We start from the raw sequence: 25,525 nt of genomic DNA, 5'->3' as shown, positions 1-25,525 counted from the left end.
TTTGCTTCACAACGACACTACGCCAGGCTTGCTCTATCGCCAGAAGTTTCACCGGCTTAGCATGGAACTTCACGAGAGTGCTTTTGTGTACACTGATGGCTCTTGAACTGACTGTGGTGTCGGGTGTGCCTTCTTCGCTGCCACTGACGTTTTTTGCTCTTGCCTTCCGGAACACTGCTCAGTATTTACAGCAGAGCTCTTGGCCCTGTATCAGGCCACACAGCACATCTGGTGACACAGGCTGTTCAATAGCATCATCCGCTCTGACTCTGTGTCCTTCAAAGCCTTTGTGAGCTGACAGAAAATGAGGCTGCTGATGCTGCTGCCAAGGCTGCAGTCCTCTTACCTCAGCCCGCCGGTTCTTACATTCCCTCCAATGATCCATGTTGCCGTTCGTCAGTAGGTGGTGCCACTTTGTCATCCGCCCCGACCTCTTCTCAGACCTCTCGCCTGGAGGAGAACATTTTAGCTAGGTTGTGCATTGGGCATTGTCTTTTTAGCGATCACCATTTAAGTGGTGCCCTCCCACCACTTTGTGTTCATTGCACTCAGTCTTTGACAGTCTGCCATTTCCTGACGGAATGCCCCTTTTTAACCATTTACGTTCTCGTTTGTGTTTACCGTCTAAGTTATCAGCTGTTTTAGTGAAAAACGTGGGCTGTCGACTGTGTTTTACTTTTTATATGTTGTACCAATATGGTGAAGGCCATTTAATTTTTAGTTCAGGACCTCAGTTTCTCTATGCCGTATTTTGTAGACCTTTCTCCACACCCCTGTTGTTAGCTGTCTTATCTTCTGACGATTAGGATTAATGTCGTTCTTTTTACACCCCCCCCCTCCCCACACACACACACACACACACACACACACACACACACACACACACTCACACACATACATTGTTGATCACAGTTATTAATTCTTACTGATAGCATAGGCCATTATGCTTACATGGAAAGCTGAATAGTCATTAAAAGTCAGCTTCTGTAAGATACAGAGCTTCTCGCAGGTGGTCTCTCAGTGGTGGAATGCAGGGGCCAGGAGGCTCCAATAGTAGTGGCACGAATGTTTATAGGACACATCTGACTTTGCATTTCTGTATTTGTGGCATGTTACACACTCTCATCATATTTATTGTACAGGGTTGCACAATTAACATTTGGTTCAGCCTGTTAAGTGAGAAGTCAACATGATGTAACATTTCAAAATTATGTTTTGTGTGAAATGAAAACTGACATTTTCGATGTATATGAGTAGTTTAAAGCTTAAAGTATTTAGGAAAAAGGAAGACTGATTGTCATACTTTGAATATTTTTCAGACCCAGGAGGGAAATCAGTTCCCACTACTGTGCAAAACATCGCTGATGCTGTTACACATGCGAGATTTATGGGCACTGACCAAGATAGTGATGGTGTTGTGCTTCTTGTCATACTGCAGGTGATGTATTGTGGTATTATTTATAAATTCATGCAATATTATGTCCGTATATACTAATGCAGCTACATGTTATTCTAGGTACTACGAACACTGATGTTTTCACCTGAGGGAATCATGCTTAGCAATGACAGTGTATGCGAAATTTTAATGAGCTGTTTTAGGATATGTTTTGAATCAAGGCTGAGTGGTAAGTAATGCTTAATAGCTTCTCTTATTTAGTAATACATACAACTTGGACCATATTTCCTGGGTTCGAAATCGAGACTTTATGAACTAGTATATACATACATATTAATGTCTTTTGTTATATTTGCAATAACTAAAAGCGTTGTTCACCATTTGCTGATCACGACGGGTAAATGTGTGTACATTGGAGATACCAAGTTAGATACAAAAGTTGGAGAGTTAGTGTGTTGAGGAAGGACAAATCAGTAATGTGGTGTTATGTAACAAACTTTCATTTGGATGACAAGGTCTGTCTGTATCCCAAGAAATAAACCTATGATAACTGGTTTTGTACACTGTGTTTTGCCACTTCTGACACACTTTTATTCACCTGCTTTGTTTCCTAATTGCTAATGGTTGTAGTCCAAAAATATGAGTGAGAAAGATATATATTTCAGGGGAGCATAGTGTTGTCAGCAGAGAAGCAGTAACTTAAGAAAGGATCAGCAACTTAGAAAATGGACTAATCATAGGATGTCACATGAGTGACAAATCCACGAGGGACATTTCAACCTTCTAAACCTACCCAGATTGACTGTTTGTGATGTGATTATGAAGTGGAAACATGTAGGGAGAACCACGTCTAAATCAAGTCCAGGTGAACCTCTTGAACTGACAGACAGGGACTGTCAACCATTCCAGAGCTGGGCTGTAAAAAAAGAAATCATATGAAATCAGCGGACGTAATTACTCGGGAGTTTCTAAAGTGCTACCAGCGGTCCAGCAGGCTCAGTGACTGTGTGTAGGGAGTTAAAAAGGGTGGGGTACATTGGTTGATCAGCTCTCCATAAGCCACACATTTCTATGATTCTGGTGGTGTAAAGAATGATTTGGGTTGGTAAATCACATTCTACCCTATGGTGTCCAGTAGAAGGGTTTGTGTTTGGCGTTTGCCTGAAGGATGCTGTCTACCATCACCTCTAGTGCCAACAGTGAATTATGGAGGAGGCAGCTTTATGGTATTATGTTTTACATAGTTATGGTGTTATCTCCTTATTGTGCTTAAGAAAATACTAAATATGTAAGGAGACACACACACACACACACACACACACACACACACACACACACACACACACACATTTTACAGCATTGTTTACTGTGTACAGTACAGTAACCATTTTGAGGCAATGATTGACTGCATCAACATAACAATACATGTTGTGCCTTATGCATCTGGAAGCCGCAGCAGCTGTACATAGCCAGAGTACCTCTGATGTGCTCTTATTATCGATACTCAATCTATGAGGGAAATACTAAAGCCCTCTCCCTTTTAATCAGTGTGTAGGGCCATAAATGGAGTGGCCTTTGCTTACTTCACTGAGCAAGGGGAGAGGGAGATGCAGGAATCCCTGCCAAAGACAACCACTGTAGGTCCTCATTGTGTTCGGCTGCGTTGGAAGATGGCATCTTTGAGTGATGGCTGATCAACAATGTCTGGGATGTAGCTTGGGCCTTTCTACTGGGGAGTGGGTGCTGGATGTGGTGGTGATAGGATCAACAGTTCTGCCTCCAAGGGAACCAAGGTCCGAAAATATTTAACCTCTGTGGAATGTGAGAGGAGAGTTCCATCGATGGTGAAGGATGGGAGCTAGAAGCTGTATAGTGGGCAGAAGTGATTCCACCCCCATTGGCTGCCACCACTAGTGATTGTCGATTTCCTGTTGATGCTGAACATGAGAGCAGAGGTTGTAGCAGTAAGAGGCAGGCTGGTGTGCTGGCTTGCCCTAGAGTAGTTGTGGAGGTCATGCTGAGTTGGTGGTGGAAGGGAAAGGGGGGGGGGGGTCAGTATCTCATCTTGTTGACGGAGATGATTCTGATGTCGAATCAGCTGCTCTTGACTGGCCGCAGTCTCAAATACCTGCCACCTCTTTTTGCTGACGACGATGTTTTGGGTCAACACGGGACCCTGGCCAAAGTTACAAGCCCAAACATGGGAGCCCACACAGTTACATGACTCTGTGTGTGGGTAGTAGGCATAGCAGGTCGAACAGGATGTGGTGCCTATGCTTATGTAACATTTTGGCTGGCTATATCATTTTACAGGGATTGACTGGGAGGTTCTGAGGAAGCAGTTGAGTGTGTACCCAGATTCAGCTATCAGAATATTACACATCTGTGTCTTCAATGTTTTGACCATCCACTCAGTTTGTGAATCGGACGTGGGATTGGAAGGGGCAGTGGTTGGGTGCTCAATGCCACTGTGTTGACAAAAATCCTGAAATGCAGATGCCATAAACTGAGGGCTGTTTTCAGAAACTAGCATAAACTGAGGGCTGTTTTCAGAAACTAGGATGGGAGGTGTCCCCTTCATTGCAGATCTGATGGACAGGGCATGGATAGTAACTGCTGTAGTAGTTGAAGCAATCTGAGCAACACATGGAAAGTTAAACAGGACATTGACAACTAGCAACCACGTTGCTCCCCAGAATGGACTGGAAAAATCAACGTGCACCCTTTACAAGGGGTGGTCAGTGCGTGGCCAAGGGTAGAAATGCTGTGCCGGGGCTGTCCAGTTGCGAATGCAGGCGTGGCAGTTACAGATAGTGCATTCAGTGGCATCAACCTCAGGTCAGTACACATGATGCTGTGCTATTGCTTGCATTCTGTGCATTCCCCAAAGTGTTGTGTGGATGAGCTTCAGTATGTGGGCATGGAGTGTGCGGTGAATTATGACCCAGCTTTCAGTGTCATCCATAACTAACAAAATGATATCCTCAATGATGTTAGCCTGTGCTGTAAAGAAAAATTGTGTGCTATTCCGGGTCAGTATCCTTAGGGAAGCCCTGTGGCCAACCCTACTGTATAGCTGGCAACACTCTAAGTAGGAGTGTATAACTCTCCATGTCTGCTGCTACTTGATGCACTGTAATAGAAAAATCAAGGGTGTGTCGCTGATTTGCATCTGAGGCAAAGCACAGCACCTTGTGCCTATCAAATCCGACATCTAGGCCGCACGGCAAGTGGAAAAGTGCATCAGCTTTGGAGTGCTGTGTGGTTGACAGATAATGGATCTCATAGGTATATATAATTGAGAACACCATTCCAGCTGCTGCTTTGTTTTATTAGGAATTTTCAAATGGGGACTGAACAGCAAAATGGTTTGTGATAAGTGACCAGGTGAAACTTAGTACCATAAAGTTGTACATGAAATGTCTGGATGCTTTATACAGTAGCCAACACTTCTTTCTTGATGGTTGAATAATTCCTCTTAACTGCATTTAGTGTTTGAGTTGCAATGCAGTGGTTATGACATGTTGTCGGCATATTTGTGGGATAGTATGGCACCAATGCCCCAATCTGATGCATCAGTGGCAAGCATTAAACACATACTTTTTAAGTTGCACAAAGGCCTTCTGGCATGCCCCTGACAACACAAATTTAACACCTTTTTATATGCAGTCGAGCAGATGGAAAATACGGACTGCTTTGGGAATAAACTTGGCACAATAATTTACTTTGCTGAGTGACGTCTGTAGTTCTGTGAAATTGTTAGAAAGTGGTAATTTGGTTATTGTATCCAGGTGGTCTGTGTGGGCGGGAGCCCATATTAATGTATCCCAAGCACTTGACACTTGGCTCGAAGAAACTACAATTCAGACCATAGGCTTGGAGCAGGCCCAAAAGCCTATAGGTAGAGCAGTAGCTGCTCCTACTTGGGTCTGGTAATTAACAGATCATATAAGCAATTGACATACACTCCTGGAAATTGAAATAAGAACACTGTGAATTCATTGTCCCAGGAAGGGGAAACTTTATTGACACATTCCTGGGGTCAGATACATCACATGATCACACTGACAGAACCACAGGCACATAGACACAGGCAACAGAGCATGCACAATGTTGGCACTAGTGCAGTGTATATCCACCTTTCGCAGCAATGCAGGCTGCTATTCTCCCATGGAGACGATCGTAGAGATGCTGGATGTAGTCCTGTGGAACGGCGTGCCATTTCCACCTGGCGCCTCAGTTGGACCAGCGTTCGTGCTGGACGTGCAGACCGCGTGAGACGACGCTTCATCCAGTCCCAAACATGCTCAATGGGGGACAGATCCGGAGATCTTGCTGGCCAGGGTAGTTGACTTACACCTTCTGGAGCACGTTGGGTGGCACGGGATACATGCGGACGTGCATTGTCCTGTTGGAACAGCAAGTTCCCTTGCCGGTCTAGGAATGGTAGAACGATGGGTTCGATGACGGTTTGGATGTACCGTGCACTATTCAGTGTCCCCTCGACGATCACCAGTGGTGTACGGCCAGTGTAGGAGATCGCTCCCCACACCATGATGCCGGGTGTTGGCCCTGTGTGCCTCGGTCGTATGCAGTCCTGATTGTGGCGCTCACCTGCACGGCGCCAAACACGCATACGACCATCATTGGCACCAAGGCAGAAGCGACTCTCATCGCTGAAGACGACACGTCTCCATTCGTCCCTCCATTCACGCCTGTCGCGACACCACTGGAGGCGGGCTGCACGATGCTGGGGCGTGAGCGGAAGACGGCCTAACGGTGTGCGGGACCATTGCCCAGCTTCATGGAGACGGTTGCGAATGGTCCTCGCCGATACCCCAGGAGCAACAGTGTCCCTAATTTGCTGGGAAGTGGCGGTGCGGTCCCCTACGGCACTGCGTAGGATCCTACGGTCTTGGCGTGCATCCGTGCGTCGCTGCGGTCCGGTCCCAGGTCGACGGGCACGTGCACCTTCCGCCGACCACTGGCGACAACATCGATGTACTGTGGAGACCTCACGCCCCACGTGTTGAGCAATTCGGCGGTACGTCCACCCGGCCTCCCGCATGCCCACTATACGCCCTCGCTCAAAGTCCGTCAACTGCACATACGGTTCACGTCCACGCTGTCGCGGCATGCTACCAGTGTTAAAGACTGCGATGGAGCTCCGTATGCCACGGCAAACTGGCTGACACTGACGGCGGCGGTGCACAAATGCTGCGCAGCTAGCGCCATTCGACGGCCAACACCGCGGTTCCTGGTGTGTCCGCTGTGCCGTGCGTGTGATCATTGCTTGTACAGCCCTCTCGCAGTGTCCGGAGCAAGTATGGTGGGTCTGACACACCGGTGTCAATGTGTTCTTTTTTCCATTTCCAGGAGTGTAGTTTGGATACATTGGATGAGTTGCTCAAGGTATCTCTGAAATATTATGGAAGCACTTCTAACCCCAAACGGCAACCTTTTATAACAATATATGCTGAATGGCATATTAATAACTAAAACTGTTTCGTCTGATTATTACAGGCAGTTAAAAGTAGGCATCAATGAGATATATCTGTGAAAACTGATTGCTCCCAGCCAATTTAGCTTTTCCTCCCAGCCAGTTTAGCCAAAAATTCCTCTAGCCTTGGAAGTAGATACAGACCAACAACTTCTTGAGCATTAAAGTTAGACTTGCAATCAGCTCAAATGTAAAGTGACACAGTGACACCATTGATGCTTTGGACCGCAATCTGAACACAATTTGATGGTGTGAGCCTTTGTGAGGTCCTTTGACAATAATAGAGAGCAAAACATTCCATGAGCCTCCGCTCACTTTGGAACGTGCTAACATTTTTGTTTATGTCTATCTACCAATAATGAGGTTGGGTGATTGGTGACTACTGAATCCCAGGTTGCAGCACTACCAGACGAATGGATACTTGGTAAATTGGTTGATGATGTTGAATGGAAGTCATCAGTTGATAGTAGAGCACAATGGCGACTAGTACTCTTAACAATGTTGTGACAAGAGGAATTGTGAAACATAGTGTGCTCTGACACACATACTTCGTGATCTGTAGCAATTTCTAACATACCAATCAGAGTGGGTTCAGATACCTCTGAAGCCTTCATACTAGTTTTTCTATCAGGCGTGAGATGGATAACAGCAATGGTGGATTAAGGAGTCCACTAATGATGCACCACAGTGTTTACAGAAAAAAAAAAAAAATCACACTTGCATGCCAAGTGTCGTAATTCAGTAGCCCATGCTGCATAGGATTGCTTACATTACTAAGACACTAATTACACTTATGGCATGAGTTTGGTGACATTTATAGTCAGTCAGCAAACCATATACATCAGAAAAAGTCACACTACTAGTGCACAAGAGTGGGCCTAAGTACTGCACCATTTCATACAGTTTACTATTAGAAGACAGTAAGAGCACAAACTGATATTCAGGGTCAGTTAGTTGATTTGCCTTGCACTGTAAAATGGAGTGACATAAATATATATCCCAACTATTGTTTGTCTCATTGAAGCAGGCAGATGGTGAGGGGGAGCTGAGGAAGCGGCAGCTGCTGACTGTTGTTGGTTTTGCAGCACTCGTAACAGCCAAGACTGCTGTTGCTGGTAGAATTCCCAATGTTTTTCTTGCTGTTGCTACTGTTGATGCTGCTGCTGGAAGTCCCACTGTTTTTCTTCCTGTTGTCTTTGTTATTGCAACTGCAGCTGCCCAAACTTTAGACACAGAATCCATGCTTCACTGAAATAATTGCCAGTTTCCTATTCTACTTTGCGTAGGTAGAATGCAGTTTATGATCACTTGCATTGGTTGTAAAGCAGAGACAGTCAGAATTAAACAAGCAGTTCCTGAGGTCAATGAAAGCATAGTTCACAAAGTGATTCGATAACCATAGCAAATCCTGGGTGTAGCAATGTTGTCTTAACCATATAACAGTCCAGGGAACAATCCAGACCACAAATGTAAATCGGGCAAGGCCAAGACTTTATTATCCAATGAAACATTACAGAAAGCTATAGAGATTAGAGAGAGACTAACTGGGGTGAGCTGGGCTTCTGTACTTAGCGGCACACGTGTCATGAGGCAGCGCTAAATAATGTGCTTGCCACAGTTTTGCTGCCGTGTGCAGGTGTAAGCTGCAGCTGTCGTATGTATCCTGAGTATCTCTGATATGTTCTCCATATTGATACTTGGGCTAGGCAAGGAATTTGAATCACCATCATGTACTAAAAGATGCCTGGATGTGGTGCCTATGGCAGGTGTGGAAGACAGTCACTACCTCCTCTCTCTCATATGCCAGCAGGTAATGCTCTGGGTGCTCTGGGCATGTTGTGTGTTACTGCAGAGACAGAAGGCTAGGTTTCAATGACTGCTCTGCTGCCAGATATCAGCCATCACAACAGTTCTGTTGACACTAGTTGACTGTAGTCAGCTTGAGAGATGAAGCCCATTGCTGTACCCTGGTCGAGGTCGCTACCCAACATGCCATAATAGTTTCTTGTCACTGTTCAGAGGTACCATCTGCTTGTCTAGCCACCGAATTCAGGAAAATAAAATGAAGTGACCCTCTATGGAGGTGAGGCAGCCACAGATGAAAAGCCTCCATGGATGACGATCGGAGACTTCAGTAAATATCATCCAACATGCCTGGGTGCTAGCCAACTTGGACTTCGCTTTCTGTAATGTCAGGTGCTTATAGTAGTCAGATAAAGAAGACTGTTCCTTAATATGGAAATGATTGTGCTGAAAGTAAAATATGGGAAATACATCCAGCCAACAGGAACATTATCTACAAGAACAATAATCAATGACAGAATGCAGTCTTTTGAATTTGTCTTTTTTTTGCAGAAAGTTGTCTTAATGTTATTCTTGGACAGAACTTCTTGCTGGAATCATAAGCATTCATAGACAGTGGAAGGTCAGAGCTTGAGATAGATGAAGCTATTCCAACAAGCACACATAACAAAGATTGCTCAGTGTGGTTGTTTGCCATTGATGGTTATATTATCCCTCCATCACTAATGAAACAAGTTCCAGTCATCAGTCGAGATGCTTGGTTAAACAAGCTTCTGTTGATTGTGAAAAGCTACTCAGGCTCAAAAAGTTGTCTACATACCAGTGATGATCATAAACATTGTTGATGGCGTAGGAGAACTTTCGATCAGTAATTATCACAAGCGGCCACAACGCATCATACATAAAGGTACAAGTATGGGGACAGCTGAAATGATCTGGGAAGGGCACTTAGTTCTAGCAATGAAGAACTGTGCTTCTCTATCACTACAGACAATGCAGGGGAGGTAGCTACTTTCAAACTGCCAATGGAATCTGGCCTGACTGAGGAACAATGTCGGTGAGTGTTAGCAGTTCTGCACCAATTTTTGGATCCAGAGTGGAGAAAAGACAGGCAACTGGCCCATGGTAAAACACTGTATCAGCACCGGGGATCATCCACTGATTAGCCAGTGTCATGTAGATTGTCGCTGGCTTAATAACTGTATTGCAGGAGAAGTTAAGATGATGCTGCAAGATGCCACTACTAAACCTTGAGTTCTTTGTCTTCTCCTGTGGTCTTCAGGAAGTAGGATAGCACTACACATTTCTGTTCTGATTACCGTCCACAGCTCGTGGTCGTGCGGTAGCGTTCTCGCTTCCCGCGCCCGGGTTAGATTCCCAGCGGGGTCAGGGATTTTCTCTGCCTCGTGATGACTGGGTGTTGTGTGATGTCCTTAGGTTAGTTAGGTTTAAGTAGTTCCAAGTTCTAGGGGACTGATGACCATAGATGTTAAGTCCCATAGTGCTCAGAGCCATTTGAACCATTTGTTCTGACTATCAATGACTGACCAAAATCACACCCATTGACCGCATAGGCACAATATGTGGTTGGCAGGGAAAAGATTGCCTTCATAACACCAGACAGTTTCTGAGGGTTCAAAGATATGTCATTCGGACTGTGTAAAGCTCCAGCCACCTATGCACATATATTATGGACAACCTGCTTTGACATCTGAAATGGATGATACGCCTTTGTGATCTGGATGACACTCATGTCTCCGAAGACATCTGAAGATCTTCTAAGACACCTGAGAGCCTTGTTGAAGTGTGTTCAGACTGCAGGCTGCTGCATGAATCTAAGAAAGTGCCTCTTTTGGCCTAAGAAATCTTGAGCACCTAGTGTATGGCAAAGGAGTCTGTCCCAACCCAAAGAAAACAATAGCTGTCACCGACTGACTGTCTGACTTGGCACACTGATGATGCGAGAAGTTCTCTCAGAATGTGCTCATACTAACAGCGTTCCATAAAGGACTTGTGTGCCACACTCCTTGCAAGAATTACTGCAGGAAGACGCTGAATTTTCCTGGGAAAATGTACAAGAAAGATCTACCCTTAAGGAGGCACTAACATCTTCCCTATCTTGTGAGATGAGAATGCTGAGACAGCACTTCATCCTGATACTAGCACTTACTATTTAGCTGCAGTTCTAGTGCAAATTCAGGAATGTGCTGAGAAGATGATAGCTTAGGCTTCCTAGTACTCTCCAAGTCTGAGAGATGAACTACTCTCTAATCGAGAAAGAGTGCCCTGCTATTGTTTGGGCCATAAGCAAGTTTTTGCTGTATTTTTTTGGAAGACCATAAACTGTTATGAGTGACCACCATTCTCTACACCGGCTGACTAGCGGGAAGAATATGTCGGTTTGACTGAGGGTTTAGAAGTGAAATGTTACAACGGTTTACAAAAGTAGACAAAACAAAAGGGCAATTGCCTTACAAAGAATCTGTTAGAAGAACACAGCAGTATGGATGAAATCTGTCAGTGCAGCAATAAATTGCATTGCTGCTATATGGAGGGAAGATCAAAGACTGTTGAAAACTGTAAATCATTGAACAAAGAGGAATTTGGAGTTAATAAAGGGAATATTGTAAAAAAAGGAACTATTATCCAATCGTGCGGAAACAGTCACACTTCATCCTAGCTCTTCTACAGCCAGCTATTCTGAAGTATTTCTATAACACTCCAACATCTGGTCACCTAGAATTTGTGAAAACTCTACACGGAATCAGACACAGGCATTACTGGTTAGGTCTCTTGCGATCCATTATACCCTGTGTGAATCACTTTAAGGAATGCCAGCAGTGGAAGTACATGCTGCAGTTACCTCTAAAGCATCTTGTTCCAGTTACATCTGCAGCAGTGCCATTCTACCAAATTGGAATTGATCTCTTTGGGAGGTTCCCAAAGTTGCAAATGATAATCGATGGACAATAATCTGAATTGACTCTCTCACCCACTACACTGTCATCAAAGCTGTGCTGACTGCAGAAGTTCTGGAGATTGCAGAGTTATTTGTAGAAGACATCGTTTTGAAGTACAGCCCATTCTGTGAGATCTCAGATAATGGAAAAGTTTTGTAGTAGAGACTGATCAGAGGTAATTTCACGTCGTGATATCATCCGCAGGATGAACACTGCCTACTTCCCACAGACGAGTGGGCTCACAGAATGCTTCAGTAAGACACTGGCAAATATTGTCTCAGTGTATGTTGATGCCAAACAGAGAGATTGGGATACAATACTGCCAATTGTGACATTCACATAAAACACAGTGAAGCAAGACACTGTAGGCCTCGTACCATTCTTTCTGCTCCAGGGTCTGGAGGTCAAAACAATAATGGATACACTGTTCCCTCTTCGACCAGGTGATACTCAGAATAACTGCATTAATCATCTCATCACCAGGCCCACTTGCTGTTGCTTTAAGCCTTTATAGAAGCATGGATTATTCTTGAAGCACCACAATTAGTGAAATAATAAAGTAAATAAATATAGGAATAACGATCATTAAATGGAAAACATTTAAGAAAAGATCCCATAATAACCTAGTTTACAATAGATAGGTTATTCTTGACAATATGTTCATTCAAATACTTGCAAACAGATTTGTATCTGAATGAAGGTGTTACACAGATCATTAACTCAACATAATATTGATGAAGTATTCTCAGTTTATCAACTGAGTCACGGTGTCAGGTTGTGGCAACATTTCTGCTGGGCCGCAGACTTCTGTGTGTTGTCTGTGTTGGCAGTGCCAATCGCGCACCTGCAAAAGAGGTGTCGTGGCCGAGCGTCGCATCCTGGTGCAGCCTGTTCTTTCCATCTGCTGCATTCACCGTTTTTGCATTGGAGTGTTCTTGTGCGTATTTTTGTTGAAAACCACTATCTCAGTTGACAAGGTTATCATAGATTTGTATCTCCACAGACTATTTAAGAATCAAATCCCAGAACTAGTTCCCTTACATACCAGCTTTGTTTGTTTGAAAGCAAACATTGGGTTTACATTGAGGTTGTGATCTGCCACTGCAGGTTTCTCCATTTGGCCTGGGCAAATGTTCCTCACTACATGCTCTGAGCAACACTGCAATATACATTGCTGCATCTGGCTGATGGTTTGTTTGCCACACTCACAACCAATGCTGTAGACTCAAGGTGTCGGTATTTGTAGTTTATCCTTCACTGAGCCCAGCATATTCTTGGTTTTGGCCAATGAGCGAAAGATGATTTTAATGTTGCTCTCTTCTACTATTCTTGCAATCTTTACCACGGGTGGCCCAGCATACGGAAGGAACATAAAGCGCTTAGTGTCTTCTTCGCTTATGTCTTCTTCTTCCTCCTTTCTTGGTAGGACAGTGCATCTTATGTATCTCAGAATATCCATTCTCGCGAAAGGTTTTTCTCAACACCCAAATTGGAAGTTAGATTCTCCTTGTCGCACATGCGTCATGCTCTGCTCTCTAAGGTGTTGAGCACTACACTGCTGGATGGTGGCAGCTATTGGTGTTAAGGTATAGGTGGATGTGTGTCTTCTTCCTGTTAACAGAATGACCTAATGTGCCATCTTTATCATGATGTTGAGGAAAGACAGACATCAGTTTTCTTCCACCTCCATGATGAATTTAATATTGTCATGTACATCATTGAGACGTTCAAGTAATTCTTGTAGAGTTTCTTCACCATGCGGTCAAGTCCGCCGCTCGTGGTCTCGCGGTAGCGTTCTCGCTTCCCGAGCACGGGGTCCCGGGTTCGATTCCCGGCGGGGTCAGGGATTTTCACCTGCCTCGAGATGACTGGGTGTTTGTGTTGTCCTCATCATTTCATCATCATCCAGGAAAGTGCCGAAATTGGACTGAGCAAAGATTGGGAAATTGTATGGGCGCTGATAACCACGCAGTTGAGCGCCCCACAAACCAAACATCATCATCACCATGCGGTCAAATCATGAACATGTCGTCCAAGTAGCAGTAGAACACCTTTGGTTTCAGGCATGCCATTTCGAGAGCTGTTTCATCAAACTGTTTCATGTGTAGATTTGCGATACATGGTGCCAGGGAGAGAACCCATGGCCTCTCTATGTAACTGTTGGTAGAATTTACCACCACATTGGAAGTATGTGATTGTGAGTGCATGGTGGAACAGTTCCACTGTGTCTTTGTTGAAGTGAAGTGGCCTGTTAGTAATGTCAAGGAGTCCTCAAGAGGTACCTGTGTGAAGAGGGATGTGACATCAAAGCTGACCAGTTCAGTAGTGTCCCTCAAAGTATCTTCATGACCTCCAATGTTTTTTGACATGGTGAGGACTATGATACATGAGAGGCTTCAGTAGCTGCACAGGGTGTTTGACTATTTCATAAGTTAGTCAATTGAACAAAAATATGACAAGAACTCTCCAATGCAAAACCGCAAAGGCAAAAGGCATTAGATGGAATGGACAGGCTCCACCAGGAAGCCTGGACCTGCCAGCATACAGGGAGCCCCACCAACAATGTGCTGCGACTCCCCCCCCCCCCCCCCCCCCCCCCCCCCCCCGCCTTCACCTTGGGCCATGGTAACCCTTCTGGAAGCACACAACTGGCACTGCCAATGCAGATGAGGACAGGACATGAACTCGAAACTTTGCCTGAAGATGACAAGTAGGAAACTTGTTGAACTGTTGCCGCATTGTGACATCTTGATTCACCTGATAATCCGGGAAGACTTGATCATCAAGATTCGCCGAGAAAGTCTAAATTCTTGTGTTCAACATAATATTGACTCAAAATACCACTGAATGATTAATTGGTAGTGCAAGACGAGCATTTAGCAGTCAGTGGCACATACAGATTAAATGCTTGAATTGAGCAACAAATTCTCAAAAACCTACAATGATGATCAAAAAGTTTAACAATTGTAAACAAACATTTAAACAAATTTTACTGTGGTCAGAATTATTCAATTACTGAGTCCCGAATTAGTGAATGTTTAAGTATTTTTGAGTCCATACTACACCACTTAAACCTGAGCTGCTCTGTGGCCACACAGTACCTTCCACCTTACCACTTCAGTACCACACCAACAAAAGACCTTACCTAAACAAACAACACTGACCAACAGATCTTTACATCTCGTCTCTATGCCTATTTAAAATCTTGCTCACATGACCAATACTTGGGTCTCTCAACCTGATGATCATTCGTTAAATCAGATATGTTCCAATGTTTACATAACTTTAAATATTCACATTAAACAATCTTGAGTAAAATTTGATTTCATTGTACAATATTCTCAGTATACTTAGCATTAACAGTAAGCTTTATTTTCTTTGCCATATCCAGAGCTTCAGCTGACAGTAGTCAGAACAACATATTTACACACACACACACACACACACACACACACACACACACACACATTGGTGTTGTAGTCCTGCTTTAGTCGAATGACTATACCAAAGTCTTGTTAAATAACATATGGGTTGATGGCAAAATAGGGTAGTAATCTCTTGCTGGCAGTAATCTATAACGGACATTTGGAGAAATCGTGTTTTTGGCACTATTTTCCATATCATTTATAACTTTTTACTTACTTGTTTTACAATATTAGATACTTGTTAAGTCCTTTGTTGAGACCAAGCTCTACTCAACAGTGTGTCGTGTACCTGTATTGTGTGTCTATATCCTTTGATTTTATAAGTTATTCTAGTGTTAAATGTTGATAACTTCATTAATAATAACAACTGTGTACACATGATTATAATTTTAGTGACCTTGTCTCACCGTCAAAAATCAGGAATGTCAACAATGTAGGAAAAGATAGTGCCACTTCCTGTAAATATGACATGTTAAGTTGCGCGAGCGTGCGCGCGCGTGTGCGCGCGCTCACACACACACACACACACACACACACACACACACACACACACACACACATAATGATTAAAAGACATTTGTACAATGCTATCAGCCCCCCCACAGCTTTCATCAGAAAGAGAAAGATATGCAAGCACACCTCATGCACACGTGGTTGCCAACTCTGGCAGCGTGGGCCAGAATGCCAAGTACTGTTTAGATTTTTCATAGCATTTCTGTGAGCAGCTCTGATATTTTCGCTGAATATTGCTAGATTATGTTCCAGTTTTAACGCACTCTGTTGTTGGACCGTCTTGCCTCACTTAAAGTACACAGAGGAATATTCCCCCTCCACTCAAGATTTCCAAGTCACTGAGGCCCTGTAAACTGTTGACAAACCCCTGGGTGCTCACAGCTCACTGCAATAACCTGGGTCGTTTGCCAAATGCCAAATCTGACTGACGTGGTCCAGCTACACGACAGCAAGTTGCTAGTCACGACACTCAACCAGATATTCTGCGTATACATACCACACTTAGTGGACTCACCACTCATAATTTCACACTCTGAATTGATGGCATTGTGATGAATGGGTCATTTATTTAAATATTTATGTTTTGTCATGATATTGATGAGGGAAAACATTAATATAATCTTCGAAGAATATAAAAATTGTTTTTCATTGATTTCAGAATTACTGCGAAAGTCTGCTGAACATTGCTTGAAAGACATGGTGCAGTTCCTGTTTTCCAGATTACCTCTTTTCTCCGAGGATCACCGGATCCCCTCTAACGTGAAGGTAATAATGTTAAGTAAGGTAATAATGTTAAGTAGCTACATAGTACTTAAAATTTCAATAGCTGTCAACAAGAATATATAAAGATATAGTGACAGTATTTAAGAAATCCGTTGTCTCCTGCAAATGTGTTTCCAATCAATTTGGTATGTCAAAGACCACAGTGTTTGAGTTTTAAAATTCATGAAACTGTCCTGCGCATGTACATCCCTTGCTAGTTCTTCCATTTGCAAGTCCCTTCATCTTTGCATAACTACTGCAATGTACATGAATGTGAACCTCCTTACTGTACTAAAGCTGTGTTGTAAAACACATATCTCCTTGGTTTGATTCAGTACTTCACTTTTAGTTATCTAATCTACCCATCCTTTAGTTGGTATTGTTTTGTAACATCAAATTTTAGTAGCTTTTATTTTTTTCTTGGCTGTACTAATTATATTCCATATTCCACTTACATGTAAAGCTACACTCCAAGCAAATACTTTCAGAAGAGACTTCCTAGCACTTAAATTTATATTGGATGTTAACTTTCCTCCTTTTGCAATCTTTGTTGCTATTACAAGCATAAATTTTATATCTTCTGTACTTCAGCCTTTGTCAGTTATTTTGCTATCCAAATAGTAAAACTCTTAGATTACTTTGTGTCCCATTTTCTGATGTGATTCCCTTCAACCCCATTTGATTTAATTTTACTACACGCCTTTACTTTTATTTTTTGTTTTTTAATAATCATCCAGCAATCTCTGTTGAAGCACTACCTATTCCGTTCTACTGGTCTTCCAAATCCTTTGCTGTCTCTATCAGAATTACAATGTCATTGGCAGACATGAAAGTTTTTACTACTTCTCCCTGAATATTAATTCCTTTCCCAGTTACCTCTGCTGCTTGCTCTCGGTACAGATAAAATAAAATGGGGCATAGACTGCAATCTTGTCATTGCCTTCTCAACTTCTGCTTAACTTTCATCTCCTTTAACTTTACAGCTACAGTCTAGTTTCTGTATAAGTTGTAGATAACCTTCCAATCACCATACTTTTTATTCACAATACTTCAATTTTTGAGTGTCAACAAAAATAAGACAAGGATATTGGGATGCAGTTGAATTAAGTCAGTCAGTGCCGAGGGTGTCGAATTAGGAAAGACACTAAATGTAATAGAAGATTTTTGCTATTTTGGCAGCAAAATAACTGATGATAGCCAAAGTATAGAGGATATGAAATGCAGACTGGCTATAACAAGGAAAGCATTATTGAAAAAGAATAATTTCACGTTGAAAGCAAATTTAAATGTTAGGAAGTCTTTTCTGTGTGTATTTATGTGGAGTGTAATCTTGTATAGTAGTGACACATGGCTGATAAACAGTTCAGACAAAAAGAGAGTAGAAGCTTTTGAAATGTGATGATCAAGGAAAATGCTGAATATTTAGGTGGGGAGATCATGAAACTAATAAGGTGATATTGAATTGAACTGGCTGGAAAGAAAATAAATGTGGGGCGCTTCAGGACTAAAAGAAGGGATCAGTTGACACGATGCATTCTGAGGCTGCAAGGAATTGTTAGTTTAGTATTGGAGAGAAATGTGGGGACTAAAAATTGCAGAGGAAGACCAACGGATTTCTACAGTAAGCAGCTTCAGATGGATGTGAATTGCAGGAGTCATTTGTAATTGAAGAGGCTTCCACTTGGCAGACTAATGTGAACAGCTGCATCGAACCAGTCTTCGAACTAAAAAGGACTATGACAACTGCTGCTGCTGCTGCTACTGCTGATGCTGCTGTTTTACTACTACTACTACTACTGACACTGACACTGATACTACAGAATTTCAAAGTGTGTATTGTATTACATTGTCAAAAGCGTTCCACAAATGCTAAAAGTTGTGTGGTCGGTGTTGCCTCGCATGTTCCTAAATTTCTCTGGAACCAAAACTGGTCTTCCCTGTGGTCAGTTTATACGAATATTATTAATGTTATGAATATATTATTAATGTTAGTATTTTGTAACATTGCATTACTAATGTGCCCATCAACACCAGGCTTGTTTTATATTAAGAGTATTAGATTCATCTTGAAGCCTGAGGGCATTTTGACAGCCCACATGCTCTGGAAATTTTTTGCAGTTTAAAACCTGGTTTTTGAATCTATGCAGTATCATATGGTCATGATTCTGAAACAGTGTTGGCAATGGTTAAACAGTGCTCTGTGCAAAATTCTAGAAGGTTGATTCTGTCTTTCAGTCCTTTCCTCCAGTCTACATTCTTCTGCCATTTTTCATTCTCTGCTTTTCCTGCTATAAAATTCTGCATTCATCAAAATAATTTTTTGTATGCCTTAACATACTGAATAATTTATCTCAACATACTTTTTTCATTCTCGTCATCTGTGGAATTAGTAAGTTTTTGTACTTGTGCTACTGTTCTAAGTCATGTCCTTGTGTTTGTCTTAGCTCTGTTTGTTTTTGTATTGCTAACTCAATAACCACCTGAACAGAAATCCTTATCTTTCGCCACTGTACTTAACTAATTACCATTATTTCTAACTTCAACCTATTTCTCTCTTCAAGCTTTCTCACCCATCATTAGACATTAAATTAATAGGCGACAGAATGCTGGCTAATACTTAATCTTCATATCCTATTGTCCTCAACAGATGTGGGTCTTCTCAACGTGGAGTGTAAGTGACCAGCCTATCCTCCCACCCTCTACCTTTCGAACCTTCCTGTATTCTTTGGGGAATAAACAAAGACTTCCAAAATCTTGAAATAGTTTTATCTGCATTTAAGTGTTTTATTGACAGTACTGGAAAATTTATTTCTCAAAGGTCCAGTCATTCAGCCTCTTTGTGGTATAACAGTGTTGTCAGTTTAATGTGCCTTCTGATACAATTATTAATGGATGTAACATAACATACCACAGTCCATCCCATAGAATGCCATATTTACTTGTTCTTCAGCCATCACCACCCAAAGATCTGAATGGGCTACTATGTTACCTTTTAGAATGTTTTACCCCAAAGAACACCATTAACATTAAACCTTACAGTAAAACTGCATGCCGTCTGGGAGGAGAGTGGCTGTAGCTTTCCTTTGTTTCAGCCATGCATCACTACCAACATAGCATGGTTGTATTGTTTAATGTTACAAGACAGACTTAATGATCCAGAATGTTCTCCTGTCACTACTGAAAGAAGCTACTGCCTGCCTTTCTTCAGGAATCATATACTAGTTTGACCTTCCCATAGATACCTTTGTGATGTGGTTGCATCTCCTCTTTGGCACTGTATGTTGTTACGCATACAAACCTTTGTGCTGTAGCAAAGGATCTTTTATTAAAACGGGAGAAGTACTGCATAGAAACATAAATTGAACACAATATTATTAGCATTCTCAGTCGTTCATTTGAAATGTATGGTTATTCATTTGAAATGTATAGTCAAAGCTTAGGATGTATTCTTGATCGTAGATCTTTCAACTTTCTTCGAGCATGTCAATATTGCCCTAAACAGATGCATGTATTTCTACAGTGTACTAAACTGAGTAATATATTACTAGTTCCATATTAATGTTAATGCAGTTTACTGTCATTACTTATGCAGGCATCAATAATGGTTTTCTTTTGTGATTTATACTAACCTTTTTCATAAAAATGAGTATCATACTGGAGACAAAAATGCGAAGCTTTTTATATAACCCTAGTTCCATGTAGCATGAATATGTGATATCTAATGTTGCAGAAACTCAAAGTGAGAGCTGGTGCTATTGACTCATCTCATTCTAAGAGAAGAAGCAGAAATTCTTTTCGAATGAAATCCAATCGTACATCGACAAAGAATGATGAAAGTTCTTCTCTAGCACCAAAGGAAACTACTACTGCACGTCAGACAGGTGAGATGTCTTGAATTGGCAACTGTACAGCTTGGAAGCTCAGATTACTTTAGTTAGCACAGTCATCACTTGCAGGAGCAAACAGCAACCCTGAGAAATTAAAATTGTAGAACAACCTCAAGTCACAAGTAACCTTTTATTTATTTATTTTTTATGTGCCACTCGGCAGAAGAGAGCACCTTCAGAAATTAAGTATCCAAGGGGCACACATTAAATATGCATGGCTGTATATAAAGCCATCATTATACAGAATGTGCATGATGAGTGGTACTATACGCAGCCAGATATATTTAATGTATGCTCGCATCTGTCAAGCGTAACATGTCAATAAAGGAAAGTTACGTATGACTTGTGGGTGGTTCCCCTCCAACTATTTGGACTTTGGATAAATAATGGAACTGCCTAAAAACTTTTATTACAGTTTGAAAATGAATGCTAGATTAAGATAATGCTAGACAAATCTAGATAAAGTAAAATTGTGCAGAACCTAGGTCTTCGCTCTTAGTGTACAAGGCATAGCCATAAAGTAAACTTCTGTGGGGTTGTGAATAGAAACAAAACACAATTTAAATGAAAAATTTATTAGAACAGGAAGTGCTGACCCATTTTCAACATAGTCACTATTGGAATTCAGACATTTGTTATATGACGGGACTATCTTTTGCATCTTTGTGTCACAGTTGTGTGCCATCTGGGACTGGAACTGCCGTGTGACAACCGCCTCTGCCTGTCTGTCAGTCTGAAAACACTAATGCCGACCGAACAATAATTTCCTGAGGTTCCAGAACATAAAGAAACCACTTGGAGTGAGCTCTGGTCTGTAGGGTGGATGATCAAATGCCTCCAAGCTCTGTTGTACGTTGACCCATGTGGCCAAGTGTTATTGTGCAGCAAGACGACACTGGCACTAACCATCCACCATTGATTGTTCTGAATAGCCCATTGCAATTTCTGCATTGTTTCGCAGTAAACTTCAGTCACTTGTAACTTCTGGTCAGATGTTTGGTGAGAACAAGTCCTCATCTGTCCCAGAGCACTGAATACATCACTTTCCACACTGACAGTCTGCTTGGATTTCATCTTGCTGGGAGAGCTGCTGTATGCCATTGACTGCCACCTGGTTTGTAGTTTTGTACACAACCTCTCTCATCACCTGTGAAGGTCTGGTCCAGAAACTTGTTGCCGTTGTCATGTACCACTGCAGAAAAGTCAAAGCTGCCCCATATGCTTGGTTTTGTGTTCTGGAGTCAGTCGCTTTGGCACCCACTTGGCGCACAATTTCCAGTAGAACAGGCACTCTGTGACAATATTGTGTAACGAGCAACTGCACATCTGTGAGAACTGGCTGCTGAGTTTCATGATTGTGGAGCAACAATTCTCCATAATGCATTTCCATACAAGCTCTAAAAGATCACCTGTAATGATGGATGGATTCCTGCTGCACTCCTCATCATGAATATTTTAGTGGCCTGCTGCAAAGTCTCTGCACCAGTGATGCACTATCTGCTTTCTTTATGATCACTCAAGCACAGCTGATGATGAATTTCTGTCAGCACAGTGTTCTATGCAATCAAAAATTTCATCATTGGCCACATTCACACGTGGCAGGAGCTGGAATACAAGTCTATATTTTCAGCTGCTGCTACGAGGCTACTGAGGGACTTTGGTTCCGTTAGTGCATGCACTGTGTCACATCATTACAATTAAAATGACATCCTTAAAGGTGTGAGAGGAGGGAAGCATTTTAATTACCACTGATGCTGAATGAGAATAAAATATATGGTTTCTGTAATTCTATCTATAATTGGATATGGTAACAGTGAATTCTCAGTCGTACCAATGGAGCAACTTGATAGTTTGGGCCTCCACCATTCTCAAGTACAAAGAAGAGTGAAAACTAGAAAATTTCAATCACAGTTAATAAAAGTTCACATAATAACTTAACTGCACTATATGATGAGATACTCAATTTTGATATCATCAGGTGGTGTTGCCTCAGAAAGTCCCAGCTTTAGACATTGCTGATGTACTAATTTTTAAATAAAACACAGTGTTATCAATTTACTTCTTTTGTATTATGACTGATTTGGATGTATATTGATGAAATATACGTTTCTTGTCTGGCAGCCTCCAAGAGTCACACACAAACATCTTTCGAAAGACAATAACATAGACTCACTGACTGATCACTCTCTCACTGCCCTGACTGATTCTCTTTGGCTTAGTCCTTGCTGTGGCTCATGTGCTACTTCCTTTTGTATAAAACTAAACAATCAGATACATTGTCAAATGTAAGATTTACAAAATAACAATTAAGTCATTAGATTTTCATTACTTTCATCAACAAATGGGGCCACATGTTGGCCTACATGTTCTGATATTCAATTTGGAAAAGTTTACTTAATTCAATACACAATTTCAGTAAGTTTTACATTACAACAATTTAAATTATATTTTAGTTAATTATGAACAAATAACTTTGAATAAAATATTGTTAAGGGTTTTTTGGATAGATCTCGAGTAGAGCTATCATTTTAAATAATTCTGAATGAATAAACATTGTAGCTTTTACAAATAGGGGAGAAGTAAATTTTCAAGAATGTGGTGCAAGAAGAGTGCACAGTTCATATCATGAAATTTCAAAGTTGGATTATTAACAAACAGCTTACTCCCCTTAGTTGCTGTTATAAATTGGGTAACATATTAATGTGAAAATTAATCTGAAATAGTAAACTCATTTGTACTAATTTTTTAAAGGGCTGTTTACTACTGGAACTGGCTATAGACACAACAGTATAAAGTCGAGAAAGTTAAAAATTTGAGCTAAATTGACCACTTCAGAGGATGTTAATATGAGGAAGGAATTTCAGATAGGGATGTGAAGGTAGTCCCATTTCACAGTATCACATATTTGTGCAATGGGAAACTTACTTTATGGATGCATCTTGTACAATTTCCTAATGCTGGTGGAGATACTCATTTATTAACCTTGGCTGGAGATAATAAGAAACACAGACTATTTTGAAAAATGTGTTGGAATATTGGAAGTAATAGTTGTTTCTGTGTTTTACATAGCTTTTGCATGGAGGACATACATGAAAAGCACATTCATAAGTGCTAAACCATTTTTGAAACATTATAAGATACACTTTGTCTACTGAATAAATTTTTCCAGTTGATTAGCTTGCAGGGGACTTCCATCCCTCCCTCCCTCCATCCCTCCATCTTTCTTGGATCCTTAATATTTTCAGTGATCTTTTTGCAGCAAGTGTAGTGGAATGAACTTAGTTGCTGCTTGTTCCTATTAGCTGTGGTGTGACCATTATCTGTCTGGTGTAACTCTTTCCTTTTGTGGGTGGTATGCTACCAGTTGCAGCCTCTGTTCATACCTCCGGTGCTGCTCATGCTACTTCATCAGTATCGCAGATCTGTTTAGGACTTCAAAGATAATTATGGAAGCAAGTGACAAGTAGAACTTTTGAATTTGTCCAAATACAAGTAGATATGCAGCAGTGCCATTGTCTGTTAAAGGCAAGGTTTCTGGGTTAGAATCCCATCAGGGAACAATTTAAGATTCCACGAATCTGTTTATCACAGAATATACCCAGCTTGGGGAGAGGTGTTTTTGATTGTGGCTGTGGTCGTCTTTCAAAAGCAATGTGCAAATTCTCAAATTTTTAGTGTTCAGCAAATAATGAAGCTGTGATTGAATAAGTAGATGAGTATTTGTCCAGATTTGTGACTTTTCAGTTATACATGTACCTGATTTATTCATCTCTGGATTATTACTGTAACTGACATAAAGTAATGTAGGAAAATGTGAGTGAGATCAGCAGGTGAGTAGTGGCTGTACACTATCATTTACAAACTAGACTGAATTGAAAATGTGGAGCAAGCTATGCCCTTTTTTTGTTTGTAAAAACATCAAATGATGTATCTACCAGAACATACTTTCATTATTAGTTGTTTTGAGTACATACATTCCTCACAGTATTTCTAAGATAATTTGTTACCTGAAGAAATTAGAGGATAATAGGAAACAAAATAGCTGGCCAGAACTTAATTTCAGGAGGTGAAATTACAACATTGCCAATAAATGCATGTAAAAGTAGATAAAAAGATTATTCCTAACTTTTAGAACTGTAAATTCCTCCTTCCTCGAAAGGAGAATAGATTGGGAAAGAGACTCAGCTCATGTTGGTCTCAGTATGAGAGAGAGAGAGAGAGAGAGAGAGAGAGAGAGAGAGAGAGAGAGAGAGAGACCCCTCCCCCCCTTGTTGTGGGAGGTTGGGGATTGGGGGGTGGTGGTGGTGGTGGTGGTGGTGGTGGTGGTGGTGGTGGTGGTGGTGGTGGTGGTGATGATGTGAGAGGGGGGGGGGGGAATTAGCTGAGTAAATAAAGAAATACTACAAGTCAAGAAAATATAAATAAATAAGTAGGGGAAAGAGGTGGAAGGTTGGTTTGCTAATGGAGATTTAGTCCAGGAGGGTTGCAGGATGTGGGAATATGTTGGAAAGTATGTTCTTAACTCAGGAGTGGTGGTAATTGGGTAAATTTTCCTTTTGAATATTAGAAACTGTTATTTGTGCTATTATTCTATGATGTTCCTTAGCACATAAAGACTTATACATAAAAACAACCTTTCAATTTCAGAGTGTGCTATACAATAATGGGATAATTGGGTATTAAGAAAAATATTCACTAGTGGTCAGCTGTGCCCCAGTTGTGCAGGGTTTGTTCACATACAAAAGCCTCAACCTGAGTTGACTTTTATGCACCTACCTTCTCACGGGAACAAAATGGAGCTATCGGTTCCCATAAGTACACACTCAGCATTTCATGCGGTCTTTGAGTGCTACTAACACCCATTGCAGCAAACAAACTCTCAGCTCACTTTCAGGCAAGCTATATATTGATCTTGTGGTCTTCAGTCCAAAGACTGGTTTGATGCAACTGTCCATGCTACTTGACCCTGTGCAAGCCTCATCTCCCACTACTGCAACCTACATCCTTCTGAAGTTGCTTACTGTACTCATCTCTTGGTCTACTTATACCAATTTCCCCCCCCCTCCCCCCCCCCCCCCCCCACACACACACACACACACTTGAAGCTTCAGAATGTGTCCTGCCAACTGATCCCTTTTTCTAGTCGGGTTGTGCCACAGATTTCTTTGCTCCTCAGTTCTATTCAGTACCTCCTCTTCAGTTACTTGATCTACCATCTAAACTCCAGCATTCTTCTGTAACACTACATTTCAGAAACTTCTATTGTCTGCTTGTTTAAA

The 25,525-nt window shown here is 41.6% G+C and overlaps 1 protein-coding gene across 3 annotated transcripts in view; it reads left to right on the top strand.

The window, feature by feature from the left end:
* LOC126162642 (Golgi-specific brefeldin A-resistance guanine nucleotide exchange factor 1) overlaps positions 1-25,525 on the top strand; it is a 320,165-nt gene that overhangs the window by 21,097 nt on the left and 273,543 nt on the right. For all 3 annotated transcript variants that reach the window (XM_049919278.1, XM_049919277.1, XM_049919276.1), the window contains exons 4-7: positions 1,320-1,438; positions 1,517-1,625; positions 16,256-16,362; positions 20,090-20,240. In XM_049919278.1, the coding sequence (XP_049775235.1) occupies positions 1,320-1,438; positions 1,517-1,625; positions 16,256-16,362; positions 20,090-20,240 (486 nt within the window). The remainder of the gene's footprint in view (positions 1-1,319; positions 1,439-1,516; positions 1,626-16,255; positions 16,363-20,089; positions 20,241-25,525) is intronic.

This window comes from Schistocerca cancellata, chromosome 2 (assembly GCF_023864275.1).
Source record: "Schistocerca cancellata isolate TAMUIC-IGC-003103 chromosome 2, iqSchCanc2.1, whole genome shotgun sequence".
NCBI lineage: Eukaryota > Metazoa > Arthropoda > Insecta > Orthoptera > Acrididae > Schistocerca > Schistocerca cancellata.
The sequence above is the reverse complement of the archived record's forward strand: the minus strand, read 5'-3'. Positions and strand labels throughout refer to the sequence as shown.